This window comes from Pelecanus crispus, chromosome 4, assembly GCF_030463565.1.
Source record: "Pelecanus crispus isolate bPelCri1 chromosome 4, bPelCri1.pri, whole genome shotgun sequence".
NCBI lineage: Eukaryota > Metazoa > Chordata > Aves > Pelecaniformes > Pelecanidae > Pelecanus > Pelecanus crispus.
Window position 1 is genome coordinate 50,582,073 of NC_134646.1, and position 17,969 is coordinate 50,600,041.

Genomic DNA, 17,969 nt, shown 5'->3' on the forward strand with positions numbered 1-17,969 from the left:
TGATTACCAATGCTCATGAACACTGCACCATTGCACCACCTCCAAAGCTGACCGCATCCCTGGTGACCTTTGTTGTAGGGCACGACATCCACACCAGGGTGCCTGCTCAGCATCCATGACCCCCTCACCCTTCATGGTGTGAATCCATGCACACCAACTCAAGGCTTAAAGCACTCTTCCTTCTTCAAGTTGACTTCAGTCAACAAGCTGATGGGTCACTGCACCCAGACCTCTCTGGGCAAGCTTTCAGCCCTCAGCACCTGCCTCCGGCCTGCACGAAACAGTTAACGTCGCCCGAGGTTCTCCTGCCAGCTTCCTTAGTCCCCTCCTGTGCCTCCCGGGAGCTATTAATACAGCAGGCACATGCTCTGACATAGCGTTCCCCGGCAGCGACCAGATAACTTTAATTTGCCCTTTAAACGTCCGGAGCCCAGTGGCCCTAGCGCTCCCTCCACCAGAGAACATGGCGGCGCTGCCCCGCGCCCCCCGGCGGGGGCGGGCTCGGGGGGGTCCCAGCCAATGTCCGTGCCCCGGGGGGGACACCTCCTCCTATCGCGAGAGGCCGCGGGGTATAAGAGGGGCGGCGCGGGGCAGGGGGGCCATTTGGCCGGCGGTGCGCGGGGGCGGCCGGGTGGGGAGGTGCGCGGCTCGTTGGCTCTCTCCGGGCAGGGGGTGTCGGACCGGCTCCCAGCATGGGTGACCAAGCGCTCAGCTTCCTCAAGGACTTTTTGGCCGGTGGGGTCGCCGCCGCCATCTCCAAGACGGCTGTCGCCCCTATCGAGAGAGTGAAGTTGCTGCTGCAGGTGAGGAGGCGGCGGGGGCCGGGGGGCGGCGGCGGCCGGGCGGGGGGGCGGCGGCGGCGGGAGCCCGGCGGGGCTGCGCCGCGCCACAGGTGGGTGCCGGCGCGACGGGCGCCGGTCGCCGTGACTAAATATGGGCAGGAGCTCGGCCGGCTCCGGTTACGCGGGAGCTGCCCGGGCCCTGCAGCACCGCCTCGGGGGAGCGGGAGCCGGGGCAGGCCCCGTCCCTGCCCTTCAGCGGGCCGCCGTGCGGGGTCACCCCTGCGGCGTCCCTCTGCCCTCCCACCTCTCATCCTTCTCCTCCGTACAGGTCCAGCATGCCAGCAAACAGATCACGGCAGAGAAGCAGTACAAGGGTATCATCGATTGCATAGTCCGCATCCCCAAGGAGCAAGGCATCATCTCCTTCTGGAGAGGCAACCTGGCCAATGTCATCCGGTACTTCCCCACCCAGGCCCTCAACTTTGCCTTCAAGGACAAGTACAAGCAGATCTTCCTGGGGGGAGTGGACAGGCGCAAGCAGTTCTGGCGGTACTTCGCAGGGAATCTGGCGTCCGGGGGTGCTGCGGGAGCCACCTCCCTCTGCTTCGTCTACCCGCTGGATTTTGCCAGGACCAGGCTGGCGGCTGATGTGGGCAAAGGAATCAGTGAGAGGGAGTTCACTGGGCTGGGCGACTGCATCATCAAGATCTTCAAGTCTGATGGCTTGAGGGGCCTGTACCAAGGATTCAGTGTGTCTGTCCAGGGCATTATTATCTACAGAGCAGCCTATTTTGGGGTTTACGACACGGCCAAGGGTAAGAAGTGCATGGAAAAGTGACTGCAAGGGAAGATCCATCCAGTAAAGGCGCTCTAGGGCACTTGGCAGTACAAGGACAGGCCCGGCTTGGCTCAGCACCAGTTCAGGGTGGTGGTGCTAGAATATGCACATGTGTTGCTGAAATGCATTCCTGCCTCCCTCAGCTTTATGCTCTGAGCAGAAGCCTTGGGTTTGCAGTGTGTTTTCAGACACTTTGAGTTTCTTTCTCTGTCTTAAGGCTGGTACAGATGGGCTTGTATGGTAGCTTGTTACTCATTGCAGCTCATAACACAAGCCTGGGAGGGTTCTGCAGGAGGGACCTTCTGGTCAGGGAGCATGAAGAGAGCTTAGACCCCAAAATCCAACAGTCCTATAAACTTGCTTCACTTGAATGTGTTAATAGTCAGATATGGATGAAGAGTAAAGTTGTGGGTGTGATGGATTTGACTTGATTGAGTGACTCTGGGGGTTGGTGGGTGGTTGTTCCTTCCACAGCTGTCTTTCCCACAACTCTGTCTCTGTACTGACTCTCCTCATTTGTTCTTGATGGCAGGTATGTTGCCTGATCCAAAGAATGTGCATATTGTAGTGAGCTGGATGATTGCCCAGACTGTCACTGCAGTAGCAGGGCTGGTTTCTTACCCTTTTGATACTGTGCGACGTAGGATGATGATGCAGTCTGGCCGAAAGGGAGGTAAGAATAAGTGCTCCTATGGTCTTCTGGCAGCAGAAAGTATCTCTTCATTGAGATATGATGGGAGATACTGGGTATTTTTTTTGTCTTATGGAAAACTAATGACCACCTGATTAGAATCCTTTAAAAAAAAAAAAGCTGTGGGGAACATGCTACTGGCTATTTGTCATGCTCACTTCAGGGTGAGAGTTGATGTGTTTTGATTCCCATGTGGAGAATTAAAATTACTTTTCATGAATTGATTACTTAATTCTAAATTCTTGGCTATAGTTTGATTATTCCATCTTGTTTCAAATATATGAAAGTTGAAACAGACTTGCTGTATTATTTCAAGCCTTCTGACTTTTATGTCTGTTTCCACAGCTGATATTATGTACAAGGGCACAATTGATTGCTGGAAGAAGATAGCTAAAGATGAAGGATCCAAAGCGTTCTTCAAAGGTGCCTGGTCGAATGTGTTGAGAGGCATGGGCGGAGCTTTTGTATTAGTACTTTATGATGAAATCAAGAAATACGTCTAAAACTTAACATAATGTAGTTCAATTGTTCTCAATCAACTTTTTTAAAAAATATGCTATTGTGATGTAATGGACAACAAAATATTTCCTAGGGAAACAGAATAAAATTTATGAGTAACATATCTGGTTGAGATGAGGATGCATTAATTTAAAAATTGTCCACTGCATCACAGTTACATTTTATATGAAAATTCCTCCAACATTTGTATTGGAACCTGTGTATATATTATACTGCAAATTTCAGGTAATACATTTTGTCTAGAGACAGGACTTAGGTGGTCTGTAGCTAGTTTAAAATCTAATATTGTGAACTCTTAATAGAATGAAATCTTTGGAAATACCTATTGTACTAAGTGATGTCTCTAGCTACCCAACATGATGACATTTATAACATGAATTAAAATCATGTTTTCTTCTAAAGCTGTATTTTTTTTAATATGATATTAAGTGAAAAGCCTGTCTGAAAATATAAACTATACTAAAGCACCAGACTGAGTTCCTAACTGCAGTCTCTTCACTGACAAATTATATAATTATATGGTTGAAACTGTAATCTGATTTTTCAAATGTATTTTGCAGAATATGGAAATAGTGTTTTAAAAATTCCCTGTATCTTCACAAAGCAAAAAGTTGTCTGCTCTGATGTTCAATTGAACTAAAACTGAAATAATGAAATAAATTAATATATTAATGAACTTCTTCCTGTTGTTTTCAGTACACTGAATGCATTACAAGTACATGTCCTTTAAGGTGATGTGCTCATCAGCACACTATTAGTGATTGTCTGGTACTGCCTAAGCCTTTTGAAAGTTTTTCCAACAGAGCTTTAGGTAGGTGGAATGGTTATTGATAATTCTACAACAGCAAACCCAAGTGGATTCAGCTTGAGGGTACTGCAGCCTGTTGTCTTACAGATAAACTACCATATAGTCTCAGTTGCTTTGATAATTCATTTATATTACCCTTAACTTTGAAGTAAGTATGTCTTCATTTATCAATCTTTTTAGCAAGGCCTGTTGTGACAGGACAAGGAGTGATGGTTTTAAACTAAAGGAGGATAGATTTGGACTGGATATAAGGAAGAAATTTTTTACAATGAGGGTGGTGAAGCACTGGAACAGGTTGTCCAGAGAGGTAGTGGAAGCCCCATCCCTAGAAACATTCAAGGTCAGGTTGGACGGGGCTCTGAGCAACCTGATCTGGTTAAAGCTGTCCCTGCTCACTACAGGGGGGGTGGGCTGTGTGATCTCTAAAGGTCCCTTCCAACCCAAAGCATTCTGTGATTCTATGATTCATTTGATAGTGGAGTCATGGCTGCTTATTTTACTTGAAAAAGTATTCTAGAATGGAGTACTTCTGAGTTAAGTTATTTTCATAGTATATTTCCAACTACACCATTATTAACAACTTGAGCTATTACTTACTAGTGGGGTCAGAACATGCTCAATACAGAGTTTTTAAACTTTAGATGCTGCATGGCTGTGAACTTGCTGAGGAATAGGCTTGCTAATTAGGTAAAGGAAGGAAAGTGAGTTGTGTCCATTTCAGTGGTTCAGTTAGACTACATAGAAACAAACGTTTGTTACGTATCCACCTAGGAAAAGTGGTAAGACTAAGCAAGTAATACTCAAGTAAGCTTTTATTTCAGCTGCTTTTGCTTCTTTGTATGTAAAAGTAAGGTGCCCTTGTGGGTTTTTGATAAAAATTCTGGAATGCCTGTCATTTCTAGTGCCCTAGAGTGAAAAAAACCCCTGAAACTGTGGAAGTGTAAATGCTGGAGTTGCACTAGCTGTACTTGAAGGTAAAAGGCTGACTAGTTACTTACACAGGTGGCAATTTCCACATTGAATATAAACTGCAGAGTAGATGATGCCTGGGCTAGTAGAATTGATGAGTGAACAGTATTGCTCTAGTGAAGGGGTTACTGCTGCCTGAGATGGGACATTCCTGCAGGTACAGTTGCTGCCATAAGCTGCCTTTCCTTGGCCTCACAGCATTGCTTGTGTGAAAGCTAGAGCAAATCAGTACACAAAAGCAAGCTGATGCAAAGACTATTATCCCTTGCTCTGTGAAAATAGATTACTCTGGAGTATAAATGGAACAAGTCTCCCAAAAAGAATGTATTTGTGGATGCTATATTGGTTAATGTTGCATGTGACTATCATCAGAACTATCCAGTTACTCTCATGGACTGGGAGCACACCTATGATTTTCATAATTCAGTATGCAGATGAGGACTCTGGATTAATCAGTTTTGTGAGTAGCAGTAAATGGAGAGCTAAGAGATTCACATTTTGATCAGTTCCAAGTTCTGTGCTTTGGCTTCCAGTTATCCCTTTCCTATATTTGAAATTAATTTATTGTCAGATGCAGGTAGTCCTGGCTCTCTCTCACTTAGTATGATGGGCTCTGTGTGTCTGCTACAGATTCAGAGCAGTAGCTCTGTTCTCCCTGAAGGCAGGTACAAGCCACTAAAACAGTATTGGAAGCAACATCTATCCACCTGAAGAAATGAAGCATTTGGGAAGAAATTGGTCCAAAAATGACAGTCTATTTTTAAAGGACCAAAATTTAATTATTTTTTGTCTCATGAAGATACTATCCTTTTCAACCTAGCCTGATTGTTTCATCTCTCTTCTTTCATGGGCACTATCTTGGACACTTGCTTTTCTAGATACCTGCTGTATTTTCTTCCCAATAGTAAATAATGAAGGTTGCAACCTGTTGAACCATAAGTTTGTAAAGAAAATCTTTCTACTCTTTTTCAAAGTGCTTGTTGCAGTAGTCTCCGTTAAAAGCTTTACCTGCCCGCTTCTGCCCTTCCTTTTCTCCTTCCTCCACATTCCTAATGGTTCCTTATGAGAAGCCTGTGAGCACACTGCAATTGTTCATTTCACATTTACCTCACTAACAAGGTTGCATAAGGCATTTGGATGTTTTAGAGAAGATCTAAGTTGGCTACAAAGATACCAGAGACAATGACAGATTGTAATACGCAGAGTTATCAAACCTTGGGGGAAAGTGTATGTGTGAATGAGCATTAAGAGAATTAAGAGGAAGCAAAAGAAACTTCAGACGAGCATAAATTAAAGAAGTTACTATATTCCAGGAGGAAAGAAAAAGAAAAAGGAAAAAACCAAAGGAGGAGAAAAGGCTATTAAAAAGGAGAGTGAGGAGTATCAAATGCAGGAAAATTCCACTGGGGGAAGAGACAATACATGAAATAATACATATGGAAAACGCTTACAGGTAAATGGCTCCTTATTTCTGCTTGAATGCTTCTGCACCTGCGCACCCTGTGGCAGATTCCAGGCAGTACTCTCCATAGAGATACTTGGGATAAGAGTTTGAAACTGTCAAGTAAATAACCATCCACCTGAAAGCAGCTCTGCACTGAGTCCGTGGCACTCAGCATAACACTTGCTGAAAATGGAACCTAAAATCCAGCCATCGGCTCTGCAAAGCTGCAAAATAGAAGACTTTGCAGAGAATCTCCAATTGCTATTTGAACTCCAGTCAAATGAACCTTGGTTGTCACAGACAACTGCTAACCACTGCCCCAATCCTTTTGTACCTGTGCGATAGTTAGTTACAGACAAACTAGGCAGGCAAAAGCCTGCACCAAAAGCATTATTCCCTTATACCTCACTCTTGAACACTGGGAAACCTGCCCTGAATAGCTTGGCAATATATCCTACTAATATAGAAAGACAAAGCCCACCTACCACGCAGCATATACTGTATTGCCCAGCTCTGGAAGGACACTTCCTGGGGGGGAACTGAGGTACACTGATCTTTTGGATGCGATAGAATCATAGAATCATTTAGGTTGGAAAAGACCTTAAGATCATCCAGTCCAACCATTAACCTACACTACCAAGTCCACACTAAACCAATCAAGGCTAGACTAGACTAAACCATGTCCCAAAGTGCCACATCTACCCGTTTTTTGAACACTTCCAGGGATGGTGACTCCACCACCTCTCTGGGCAGCCTGTTCCAAAGCTTGACTACCCTTTCCGTGAAGAAATTTTTCCTAACATCGAACCTAAACCTCCCCTGGCGCAGCTTGAGCCCATTGCCTCTTATCCTCCCCCTAACTACTTGGGAGAAGAGACCAACCCCCACCTCACTACAACCTCCTTTCAGGTAGTTGTAAAGAGCTATAAGGTCTCCCCTCAGCCTCCTCTTCTCCAGGCTATACGACCCCAGTTCCCTCAGCCGCTCCTCATAAGACTTGTTCTCCAGACCCTTCACCAGCTTCCTTGCCCTTCTCTGGACACGCTCCAGCACCTCAATGTCCTTCTTGTATTGAGGGGCCCAAAACTGGACACAGTATTCCAGGTGCGGCCTCACCAGTGCCAAGTACAGGGGAACAATCACTTCCCTGCTCCTGCTGGCCACACTATTCCTGATACAAGCCAGGATGCTGTTGGCCTTCTGGGCCACCCGGGCATACTGCTGGCTCATGTTCAGCCAGCTGTCAACCAACAATGAAGTTAGGAACTCCAGGTGGGTATGAAAGATAAACCTGTCTCTAAGTAGGCAGTAGCCTACTGCAGAGAGCAGGAGGGGGAGAATCTCCAACAGCAGACTGAACCTTCCCTACTTTTCTGAAGGTGATAACCTCCACTCTCTGCCCTACACTTGTCACAGAAGCAGCAGACATCAGTTTTTAAAAACCATAGGGAAGAGTTTGAGACATGGTAAGAAGCATAGCAGAAGGAAACAACCTTGCTAAGTTGTTCAGAAACCACAAGAACACTCCATCGGCAGGGATGCCACAGTTAGAGTTATTGGATAATCTCAGCTGGAGATGGAGAGTCCCACTAACCAACCTGTGATGTCAGGGAAAGAAGCATCATGCCTCAGAAGGCAAATCTCAGCCACCTGTGTTCCCCTTGTGAAGTTTCTCTCACTTTAAATCAGAAAAATCTCTCAGTAGCATGTTCTTCTCCCTCACCATTTGGCTTGTTGATACATCCCTGTGTATTCATCATCACCTGCATGTGACAGTCATGACTGCGCAGCTGGCGGCTTGATGTAAGTCACTGCCCTCATCTCCACCACACTGATGTGCAGGCTGTGCTCCAGGGAAAACCACAACCTCTCATCTGCCAGGTGACTCAATGAGCTGCCCAGGTTGTGAGGGCAGGAAGTTATTTTTGTCTATTGACCACAGAGAACCAGGAAAAGCACTGGGACAAAAATGTTATTGGTGACCTATTAGAAGGAAGTGTCTCAGGCTTTTTACACAGGTTTATCCTGAAACTCATTAGATGACAAGCAGGAAAATACAGTCCAATGTAAAGTTGACATACATCATAGAAGACATATAAATCCAGCCAGCCGTTTGATTTGGGACAATGAGACAAACCCTCATCTGAGTGGCAGAATGACAGCAGAGATGCCTCAGGATCTTCAGTAAAGACTGCAAGCCATCGACAGAAGACAGGCTCTGGCACACAGGAAAGCCTATACATTCCATACGAGGAATGGCCTTGTGTGATTCTTCCAAATTAGCTTGAGTCGCTTAGGTTCACTGGGATTAAAACTGAGTTCTAAAGGATTCAGTGGTCTGCTTGGGAAAATGCCCTTCACATCACTTACCCAGACAGGGATGCATCATCACTCCCTATTCTTCTCATATAGTCAATGAGCTGAACTAGGGCCTTCTTTAAGACCTTCAGTATTCTAGACAGACTACACAGCAGGACCCTATCCTGGAAAGGGAGCCCACAGTGAGGCAGGGACACTTCCAGAGCAAAAACATGACAGCAGCGTCACAGTTCATTTCTCATAGTAGTGAGATCAATACACCAGTGTCGTCACCCACACTGGCAAACCTGTCACTTCAGCGGGGAGACTGGCTCCTACCTGAAACCATGTGTCAAACCAGCATGGCAGTTAACTTCAAGGAGGAAGCAAAGCAGGTTGCACTTCTCTTTCAAAATGATCTTCGGGGGTCGGGGGGGAAGAAGGAAGTGGAAGAGAACAGAAAGTGGCAGCTTACAAAAAAGACAGAAAACAGGTCTATTAAGAAACAGGATTTTTTGCTATCAAAATCTTGATGAGATTATCTAACTTAACGAAGACCTGTCAATATGGCTTATTTTAAAAAAAAAAAAACACACCAAAGTCACTAACCGGTAAAATGTATCAATGAATAAACTGATTCTTTGTATTTTCCTCCACTACATGTAGTACAAAACACTTCTCCCATGACCTCCTTTGCACTTTAATACCAACTATAAAATTCTGAAAGAAGCCACTGCAATGACAAACAATTCATGTTAAATATTTTATTTCTTATGATTTACAAAAATGACATACAAAATTGACAGTCTTTCATACCAAAGTTAAATAAAATAAGATGAAGTGATTAAAAGAAATCCATTTTGTGAATTCCTTCACAGAAAAAAATTATCACACGAACATTCAAAAGTATTTAAACTGTGACCCTGATATTCACATTCAAGGACAAAAATCTTTAAATAGTGAATAATTTTAATTAGCACAATAGTACAAATAAGTAGTACAAATAGCAGCACTATGCAAAAAATTCCTTACAGTCCCTATCAATGAATAATAATTGCAAGAAAAATCTGTTTGCCACAATGCTGCTTAAAGTTAAAAGTTCAAATATTGTCGAACAGCTGAATTTGATCCGCACGTCACCAGGTGCAGAAGCTCTGCCAAACTATCACACAGGACCAAGTAAAAAGTTTGTTACAATGCAGAATACCTGAAAGCCTAAGCCCTCATGCAAGCACGAGCAAAGAATAAACTTTCCTTTTCATAGGGCTAAGACCCCACATTACTGAATACAGCTTTTTTTCTTTATGCATAACACAGAGAGATTTCCTGTACTCTCCTGGGAAGAAGCCGGGGAAGCAAGCAGGGTTCCTGCAATATCCATGGATAGTGGCATAACAATTTATGCTCTTTATAAGACTACAGTCCTACAAAATAAGCTCACTCAAAGTTAGCCTTTATGTATAGAAATAAAGCATACCACCTACTATTTGCGATTACCAATTCCATTAAATTTTGCTCCCCTTGTAAATGGGTGTTGCTACTGAAGCTTATCTGACATTACTACAAATAGTCGGTATGAACATGACATTAAAAAAACAGGTTAAGAGCCATAACAAGATTTTTTTTTTTTTTTTAAAAAACAAATCCTGGTTAGTAGTTGCTCTCAAAATTAGGTGTTCAAGTTTCCTGCAGCTCAAGTTTATAACTCCTCACCAAGAAGGGCAAGAATCTGCAAAAGCAGGGCCATGAAATATTTCCCTTGCTTAGTATTCTCTAGCTTGAGAAGTAACTAAAACTTACTCTTGTTCAGAGTGAATCCAAAACTGTTGTTCACTTGCTCAAATAGCATCAGACACTTCTTTCCTATACCAAGGTCCCAATACAACTTCCAAAATTCTTTTAAATCTGGAAGAGACACAGTCTTGAGTACAAAACAGATGTTCAACACCTGGAGTGCAAGAGTGGCAGAACATCTTCTGCAGCCTCAGTATTCTAACTAACCTTGCAAGAATACACAATCTGCTTTTCACCCCTTCATGCTGCTGTAAAAAGAAGATTCTTTCAGTCATAAGAACATGACCCACAAAGTTCAGAAGGCTTACCTAAAGCCAGGATGAAAAGCAAGGACGATCTAGGAATTAAGCATATGCTTATGAGTTTAATGCAATATTTTTAAGTATTATTACTTTAAAGATTTTCTTTACATCTTGCACCTATAGTGCAGCAATTCTGTCCTTCCATGTTATGGATACAAATTCCACTTACGATTTGAGAATAAAATAATAATTAGCAATTTCTATTTAACTTGTCCATTTAAATACCTCCTTCTCTTTCATAAGTTCTTCCTGTCATGGAAAACACTGACTGAAGTGGAAGTGTTCACTTAAAACCACTTTATAAGCAATTATATCATATGCAATGCATTTTAATCACTGAACAATGCAGAAAATATTTTTGCACATAGAATTTACAAAAGCACTAAAAACAGAAGTCTGAGGATCATCTCAGAATGCGAGGCAAAGAATGCACTTATAACCAAGCAGCACGAACATTAGTTGGTTTAGGTCTCTGTAATGCTCCACTGGCTGAATCAGACACGGGTTTTTCGTTCCTCTGGCTCATTGTACTTGGTACAGCAGATGCTCTTGAAGTGCCTCCTGTTAACACACAAACACACACACGAAGAGTGAGAATGCTTATGCTTGGTACAACAGAAAACTTCATGCTATATTAGTACTGCAACACTCATCACCACAGTTTCCAGAAAAAAACCCCAAATCGCAGTAAGTTGAATACAAACCCAAAATGTTGTGAGTTGTTTGTAAAAGGTCTGGACAAAGAATTCAAGCTTATGCTACAGTGCTGTGGTTCTTTAACCTGACATGTATGGATCTATGGGGACACATGATCTACTTCCAAGTATTACACACACAATTTCTAAGAGAAACAAGGCTACTGTCAGTAGATTTGTATTTTCTGAATGAGAATTTGAAACTTCTTTGGGGTTTTTGTGTTGGTTTTTTTTACCTTCTCTTCTCCTTTCAATAAAGGGTACTGGAAAAACGAGAAATACTTCTTTACAACAGTGATTTTTTTTTTTTTTTACCTTCTTGGAAGAGATGATTAACAAGATAATTTATTAGAAATGTAGGATGGTACATAAACAATTCATATGGTCATCAAACTTCTGGTATGATTTAAAAGAAAAAAAAACCTTTAATGATATCTGTGTGATAAATGACCAATCTAAGGAAGACAGAAAGGAACTTATTTGCTATTCTTAGCAGGAAGTGATTCATAATTCTGAATTATAAAAAGATAAACACATGCAAAGACATACAAGAACCTGCAACTTCAAAGTACTTACTGGAAGGACTAAGCTGGCTGAAAGCAGATTTTCCTCTTCTTACAGATGGTGAAGAATTTAGGTAACTCATCTGGCGCTGATAGTCCATCAACTGTTCAGAACGCCTCATACCAGCTGTTGGTTTCACTGCTTCCAATCTTTTCAGGAAAGCCTTAACATTGAAGAAAAATATCATCAAGAAAGAGAAAGGATGAACAAGAAGCTACAAAACAAAAACATTCACAAATTGATTTTTATTTGAACTGCAGAAAACCCCCAAATTTTTAGCATTGCACAACACAACACAATCTCTTCCAGTGGTGACCAGCATAGGCTATTCTGCTCACATTTGATTCTTTTCTCAGTGTTAGAAGATGACACAAATAGTAAGCATCCTTTACATCTCATCAATTCTATGTTGAGTACATCTTTAGTACCCTGTAGTTCTCTGTACTTTATGATAACTTGAAACAACACATCTGTTTGGCAATAGTAAAGGTGGTGGGAAGATGGGCTGTGCTCTTCTAATCCTACCTTTGGTTACCCCTCTTTTCTAAGTTTCTGGAAGGATGAGAAGTTGACTGTTTTAATCTTTGCTTTGCAAACAGACCATTTTATATTGCCCTACAGGATCCCCCGGGAGAATTACTGACCTCCATTCTGTGAAAGTAATGTCAAAAGGAAAGCACAAACATCCATTATGTAATTTTAAGAGAGTCTAGTTGAAATTATTGCTATAGACATCATTTCCTCTTGTTGAAATTAACCCTGGCAATCATGCAGCAAGCATTAAATTAGAACAGCTACTTACATAGTACTTGTAAAATACAGTTTCCCATTTTGCACAACTACTTCTGCTTGAAACAGGATTAAGAAATTGCCATAATCTAAAAAAAGAACCTGATGGCAGGACAAATTTGAAAGTACCCAGCTACATACAATTTCCAATAAACAACTTCACATTTTTAATGTATTTCGCCTCCAGTGCTTGCCTTGCATAGATCTACACATTCCCTCCGCTAACTAATTTCAATTCATTTTATGGCCTACAAACATTTGGCAATGACAAAACCATTGCTAGTCAGGGTTATAACATGCATCCTATCAATGAGAGGCAATGCAAACTGCGATTACACAAGTCTCCAAAGTACTAAAAATACCTCAGTTAATAAGGATGTATTGTCTAGATGCATACTTACATGGTAGAAGTCAAGAAACTGTCTACAGCCACTAAACTGCACTTTGTATGAAACAATCATTCATCCTCACTCCCAGTCAGGTACTGATTATTTATTTTTTTATTTAAAGAAGAATTAAAAAATTTATAGAAGGTGATGTAGGATTCATTCACAGGATGTCAGTTGTCATTGTCTAGCTGTAATAGGAATCTACAAAGTCTTGGTGCGTCATGCATGGGCACTGGAAACCTGCACAGAGTGCACAAGGGAGAAAGGACAAGTGATTTTGGCTCGGACATAATATGTCACAAGTGCTTGCATCAAGTGCCAGTCAGTTCATCGTCAAGTGGAAATACCTAAGTAAGCAAAAGTCAAAGGAAGGACTTCAGCTAGAAATAGCTCTTCACTAAAGCCAGTTGCAGAACATGAAATGGTAGACTTGTCTCTAAATGCTACATCCAACATTTTACTCACAAGTTCATCTGCATCTCCTAACACAACTACATACATTTAGACTTGCAGAGATCACTTATTTACCTTCAATATTAAAAATGGAAGCTCTCAATACATTCAGTTCCATCACAAATGGATCGGGTAAACTGTAGAAGTGACTTCCCTATGAGAGTCAAGCATGTTTCAAGTCCACACTCCAACTGTAACAACCTCATAGAATTTGCATACCTTAACGCTGCAGTAATTTCAAGCTTGATTCTGAACATACAATATTTACATATGTCCACTTTATTCTAGTTTAAATACAATTCTCTGCTTTTGCTTTTATGCCTGTATTTTGACAAGTATCAAGTCCCTACTACTAAAGCAAAAAAAGAGGCCTCTCTCAACACTAAAACATTACTTTCCGAACAGGTTAATGCTGGACTTGATACAGCCCTGAGCTACGGAAAAAGCAGATACCGATTCTGTGGTGCAGAAGTGTTCTAAGAAAAGCTCTTCCAGAGAATGAGAACAGCTCCTGTGGTTCCCTTGCCCTCTGCTGTGAATTGTACCAAGGGCATGTTAACTTACACGCTATTTCCAGTCGTGAATTTTGCAGTTTGGAGAATGGCCTGCTGTACGCAGAAATGAACTCATCAACGCATTGAAATGACAGTCCTGACCTACTAAATCTGTAACACGGAACTAATCTGATTCTTACGTTTTTATTACCAACCCTACAATCTTGGGTCCTTAACCAAGGAACTACCTTGTACAATGGTACAAGTGCCTTCAACAAATGTTCTTTTTCAATTATACACAGAAATCTACTAATTCTTTCATTATGTTCTCCCTTTGAGAAATGGACTGAAGAACACTGCCGCTTTCCTTGTTCTTTTGAAGTGCTAAATCTCTGGAGCCTTAATCTTGCACCACTAAAGTAAATAGAAATTTCATCATTGATCTGAATGACCAAAGAATTAGATCACATAACATAATCCAGGTGTTCAGAACCAAATATATGCTGCCAATCAAATTTAAGGAAGAATAATAATAAAAAATGAGTAACAGACACTAATGGCAGGAATGTCATTAGTGGCTCTAAATTGTATTGTAGCTCCTCAGAGCTCTTGATTCAAGATCAATATATATAAAATACCATATCATTGATGACCTCCCAGCTTGGCAAAAGCTTCCCAAAGCTTCTATTTCCCCCATCTTCTTTTACTTTATTGTAATACTGAGTTTACAATAAAAGCAGAAAAATAATACAAAAAAAGAAAAAAAAAAAAAAAATCACAGGTGTTGCTGCATGATTACCTTCAAGGAATAGGATAATCCTTTATAAATCTAGGCATCTGGACATAGATTAGAATCTATAAAGACACTAAAATACATATTGTCAATGACAGAAGGAAATATCAGATTGCCAAAAATTGGAGAACAAAGGAACCTGGCACTGTATGAAAAGATTGATGCTATACCATGGGCCAAGATAAATGCTGCTAATTCAACTTTGGGCATATCAGGAGAGCACTAAAGCTAATTCTAATGCTGTCAGAAAAAGGAAAAAAAAAACCAAACAAACCACAGATCAGTACGCACTTTTCTGTGGCTATCTTGAAAGAGAAAGAAAAAAAATACTGGAAATGCAGCACTCCTAAATTGAGTTCAGAGAGAAGATAAAAAAACATTACTTTTTATCAGTTTATTTTGCTTTTTAAATGCATGAAGGCTTCAGTTTCACCTCCTTTGAGTCCTAACCAGCTGACTAGTGTGCCTTGACAGCTGTTCCAATTTATTTATATTATGCCTCCTCTAATGTCACTGATGTTAGTGACCACACTGTCCCTTTGCAGAGTCTGGGTGGGGGAGGGAGAAGTAGGTAACAGTGCATTCAAGGACATGTTTCTGTTCTTAGCAATACAAATATTTGTAATTTTCTTCAATTGCCAGTTGCATGCATTAGCTCTAACCTGACAAATAAATGTCAAAAAACTCTTAAAGTTCTTCAATCTACCAAAAAGTCTTTTTAACTGAACAGCTATCAAGTTTACATGTGGCTGGCATCACCACAAACAAAGCAGGTTGAGAGTACAAAGAAAAAAAAATCCCGCAAAATTGAGCAGTGTGCAAAATAACCAAAACTTTCCTTGAACCTGCCAATTAGTCAGTCTTTATTGTAATTACCACAGCAGTATTCGGGAATCTCAAGTCTGGGTCAGGAATCAGCAGACCACAAAAAAAATCTGACCACAAATTGCATATAGCCTAAATACTGTGATCACAGAATTGCCCTATATTTGCACTGTACTGTAGTACACTTTAGCCAGGCATATCTGCATGCCAATCCCACATCCTGATAGCTTCCCCTGATAAGAGGGCCATAAAAGCATCTCTTTTTTCCACTGCACTTTGCAATCTCAGGAACTACCAACATTTTGTCTTTAGTCTTTGCATAAAATGCCTTTGAACCCAGTAAGCAAAAACATCTTATAAAACCCGGTGTGCTTGAGTTTCTAAGGAGCCACCAACCCAACACAAATATTTCTGAGCTCCTAGGAAGACCCAGATGACTACACTGCCTTTCACAACTGAATTCCCTACAGTTTTCTCCTCCAGACTGAGATTAGTAAGGCCAAACAGCCTCAATATTCTTTCTACAACCACGTAAGTATGCAGCATCCGAGGCCTGATGCTTTCAGGTTCAGGGGTGGTCCTTGGCAATGGGACAAAGAGAAGGCAGAGAAAAAGCTGTGCAGAATACATCAAGGGAGGAAAGTACAAGGTGCCCAGGCACAACCCTGATGGACCAGTGCCCTCTCCTTCTTGTTTCTTTCCATGCCTAGAAGTTACCTCCCTGGCTGCAGCATGACACAGGTGGCAGGGCAGGTGCAGTGCAGCACAGGATTGAAGGCTGTGGCTCAAGATAAGGTGTATTCTTTGTACGTGGTGGCAGCCAGTTAGGGGGATGGCCAGAGGCACTATCCCTCCCTTGCCCCTTTTCTCCCCACCCAATTACCACAGCCCATCAGCACCATTACATCAAGCAGAGACGAATATACATTCATCTATAGCAGTACAGTATTTGCATTTCTAAAGGAGGTTCAGGTCTTCCAGGAAGACAAAGGCAGCCCAGACTGCAAGAGAAGGGAAACAGTTTGGCTGAAGAATTTTTGTGCTGGTAGAGGCCACAAAGGCTAGAGCAAGTGGTGGGGAGAAGCACTAATGACATCTGCAGCACAGACGACTTGGGGAGCCAAGTAGATGAAGAGAGAAAGACAGCCCTTGCGGAGAAACACAGTAAGCGATTTAGGGTTTTTTTTTATTTGTGTGGGAGGGTGACTATACTGGAACTGGGATCAGAGTTGGATCTGTTGGGGCTTAGGGTACATTTTGGGGGAGCATGAGGTGGGAGAATGAACAACACGGAGTGTTACTGCCGTGAGTCATTAACAGCATGGGGTAGGAAGAACACACAGGGATGAGTGGGAAGACCAAATATCCACACAAAAGGAGAACACACTCATCCTCCTTGATCTAAGGTCTGAGAATTGCTGTCCCAGACCTGCTGAAATCTTCCAGTGAACTTCCAGTGTGAACTCAAAAGGTCACTTGTTCCCTAGGAACTTGGCTGAACACAGCAGCTTAGCTCACTAAGGTCATCTTAACACCCAAATCCTAGTCAGAATTAATAAAAAGGATGAAAAAACCCCAACAATAACCAACACAGAGACATGAATTACTTCTAAGTTTAGATGAAGTGACTGAAGAATGGTGTGGTGGCTGCAAATCTGTATTTCAAGGTCCCCAAATACTTACCTGTATATACCAGTATAGATTTTCGCATCATACAATAAAGCATTAAAAGTTTAAATGGTGCGTAGTGTCCAGCCTATGAAGTTGAATAGCTTATTTATGCTGGCAGAAATAATGATTAATATGTCAATACAGACACATATATGCAGACATGGGAAAAAAAGTAACACATCAGTCACACCTATGTCCCTTCCACTGGAGAGGAGACAGGGTTGAGAGTTTCTTCAAACACCAGGGTAGAATGTTTTCTGAATCAGCAGCATCCTCTATTGGCAAGAGATGCATTCTGGTCTTGCCAGCTCAGATAAGCAATCAAAAGCAGGTTCCACTTACGAAAGCACACAGTCAAAATCAGCAAGTAGAAAATGCTGACATTAATTTTAACAACAATCTGTTTTGCTAATTGTGCTTTTTCCATAAATTGCTAATCACTACTTTATAACTACTTTTCTTCAGAGCAATGCACCTTTTTATTCCATCATAGCTCTTTTCTAGCAGAGTCTGTGGGAGCAACATACATTCCCTGTACCTCCTTGCACCTTTTCACAAAGCTACAGAGCACCAAACCGCTTAGATTCCTCTCTAATTTCCTAATATTTTAATTACTTTCCCTGCATCACCTCTGATGCCAAATGCCTCCACCAGAAGTCAAGCTGTCTTTCTGATAACAGCAAATATAGGCATTACTCCAAGAATGTTCTAGCAGAACAAGTGGAAGTTTTCCCTAGACAAGGTGTTAACCTCAGGACAAGAAATTATAAAAGCTGTAATCCAACGGTGGGGGACACACCAAACCTCTGCATCAAAACTTTTTGACCCCTTGCACAGACTACTGTTGTAGA

The 17,969-nt window shown here is 41.9% G+C and overlaps 2 protein-coding genes across 2 annotated transcripts in view; one reads left to right on the forward strand and one right to left on the reverse strand.

The window, feature by feature from the left end:
• The first annotated feature begins 692 nt into the window (after nucleotides 1-692).
• Nucleotides 693-2,814, forward strand: SLC25A4 (solute carrier family 25 member 4). The gene is made up of 4 exons (XM_075709397.1): nucleotides 693-803; nucleotides 1,111-1,597; nucleotides 2,153-2,293; nucleotides 2,657-2,814. Exons 1-4 carry the CDS (start codon nucleotides 693-695, stop codon nucleotides 2,812-2,814), a joined length of 897 nt encoding a protein of 298 aa, XP_075565512.1.
• An 8,064-nt stretch (nucleotides 2,815-10,878) lies between these two features.
• The window catches only part of CFAP97 (cilia and flagella associated protein 97), a 36,736-nt gene continuing 29,645 nt past the window's right edge, over nucleotides 10,879-17,969 (reverse strand). The window contains exons 5-6 of the mRNA XM_075709591.1: nucleotides 11,717-11,867; nucleotides 10,879-11,006 (exon numbers count right to left, since the gene is read on the reverse strand). Coding sequence (XP_075565706.1) covers nucleotides 10,879-11,006; nucleotides 11,717-11,867 — 279 coding nt within the window. The remainder of the gene's footprint in view (nucleotides 11,007-11,716; nucleotides 11,868-17,969) is intronic.

Coding starts and splice junctions, on each gene's coding strand:
- SLC25A4 (XM_075709397.1), top strand. CDS start 693: ATGGGTGACCAAGCGCTCAGCTTCCTCAAGGACTTTTTGGCCGGTGGG. Junction 804..1,110: donor GAGTGAAGTTGCTGCTGCAG/GTGAGGAGGCGG, acceptor TCCTCCGTACAG/GTCCAGCATGCCAGCAAACA. Junction 1,598..2,152: donor GGTTTACGACACGGCCAAGG/GTAAGAAGTGCA, acceptor TCTTGATGGCAG/GTATGTTGCCTGATCCAAAG.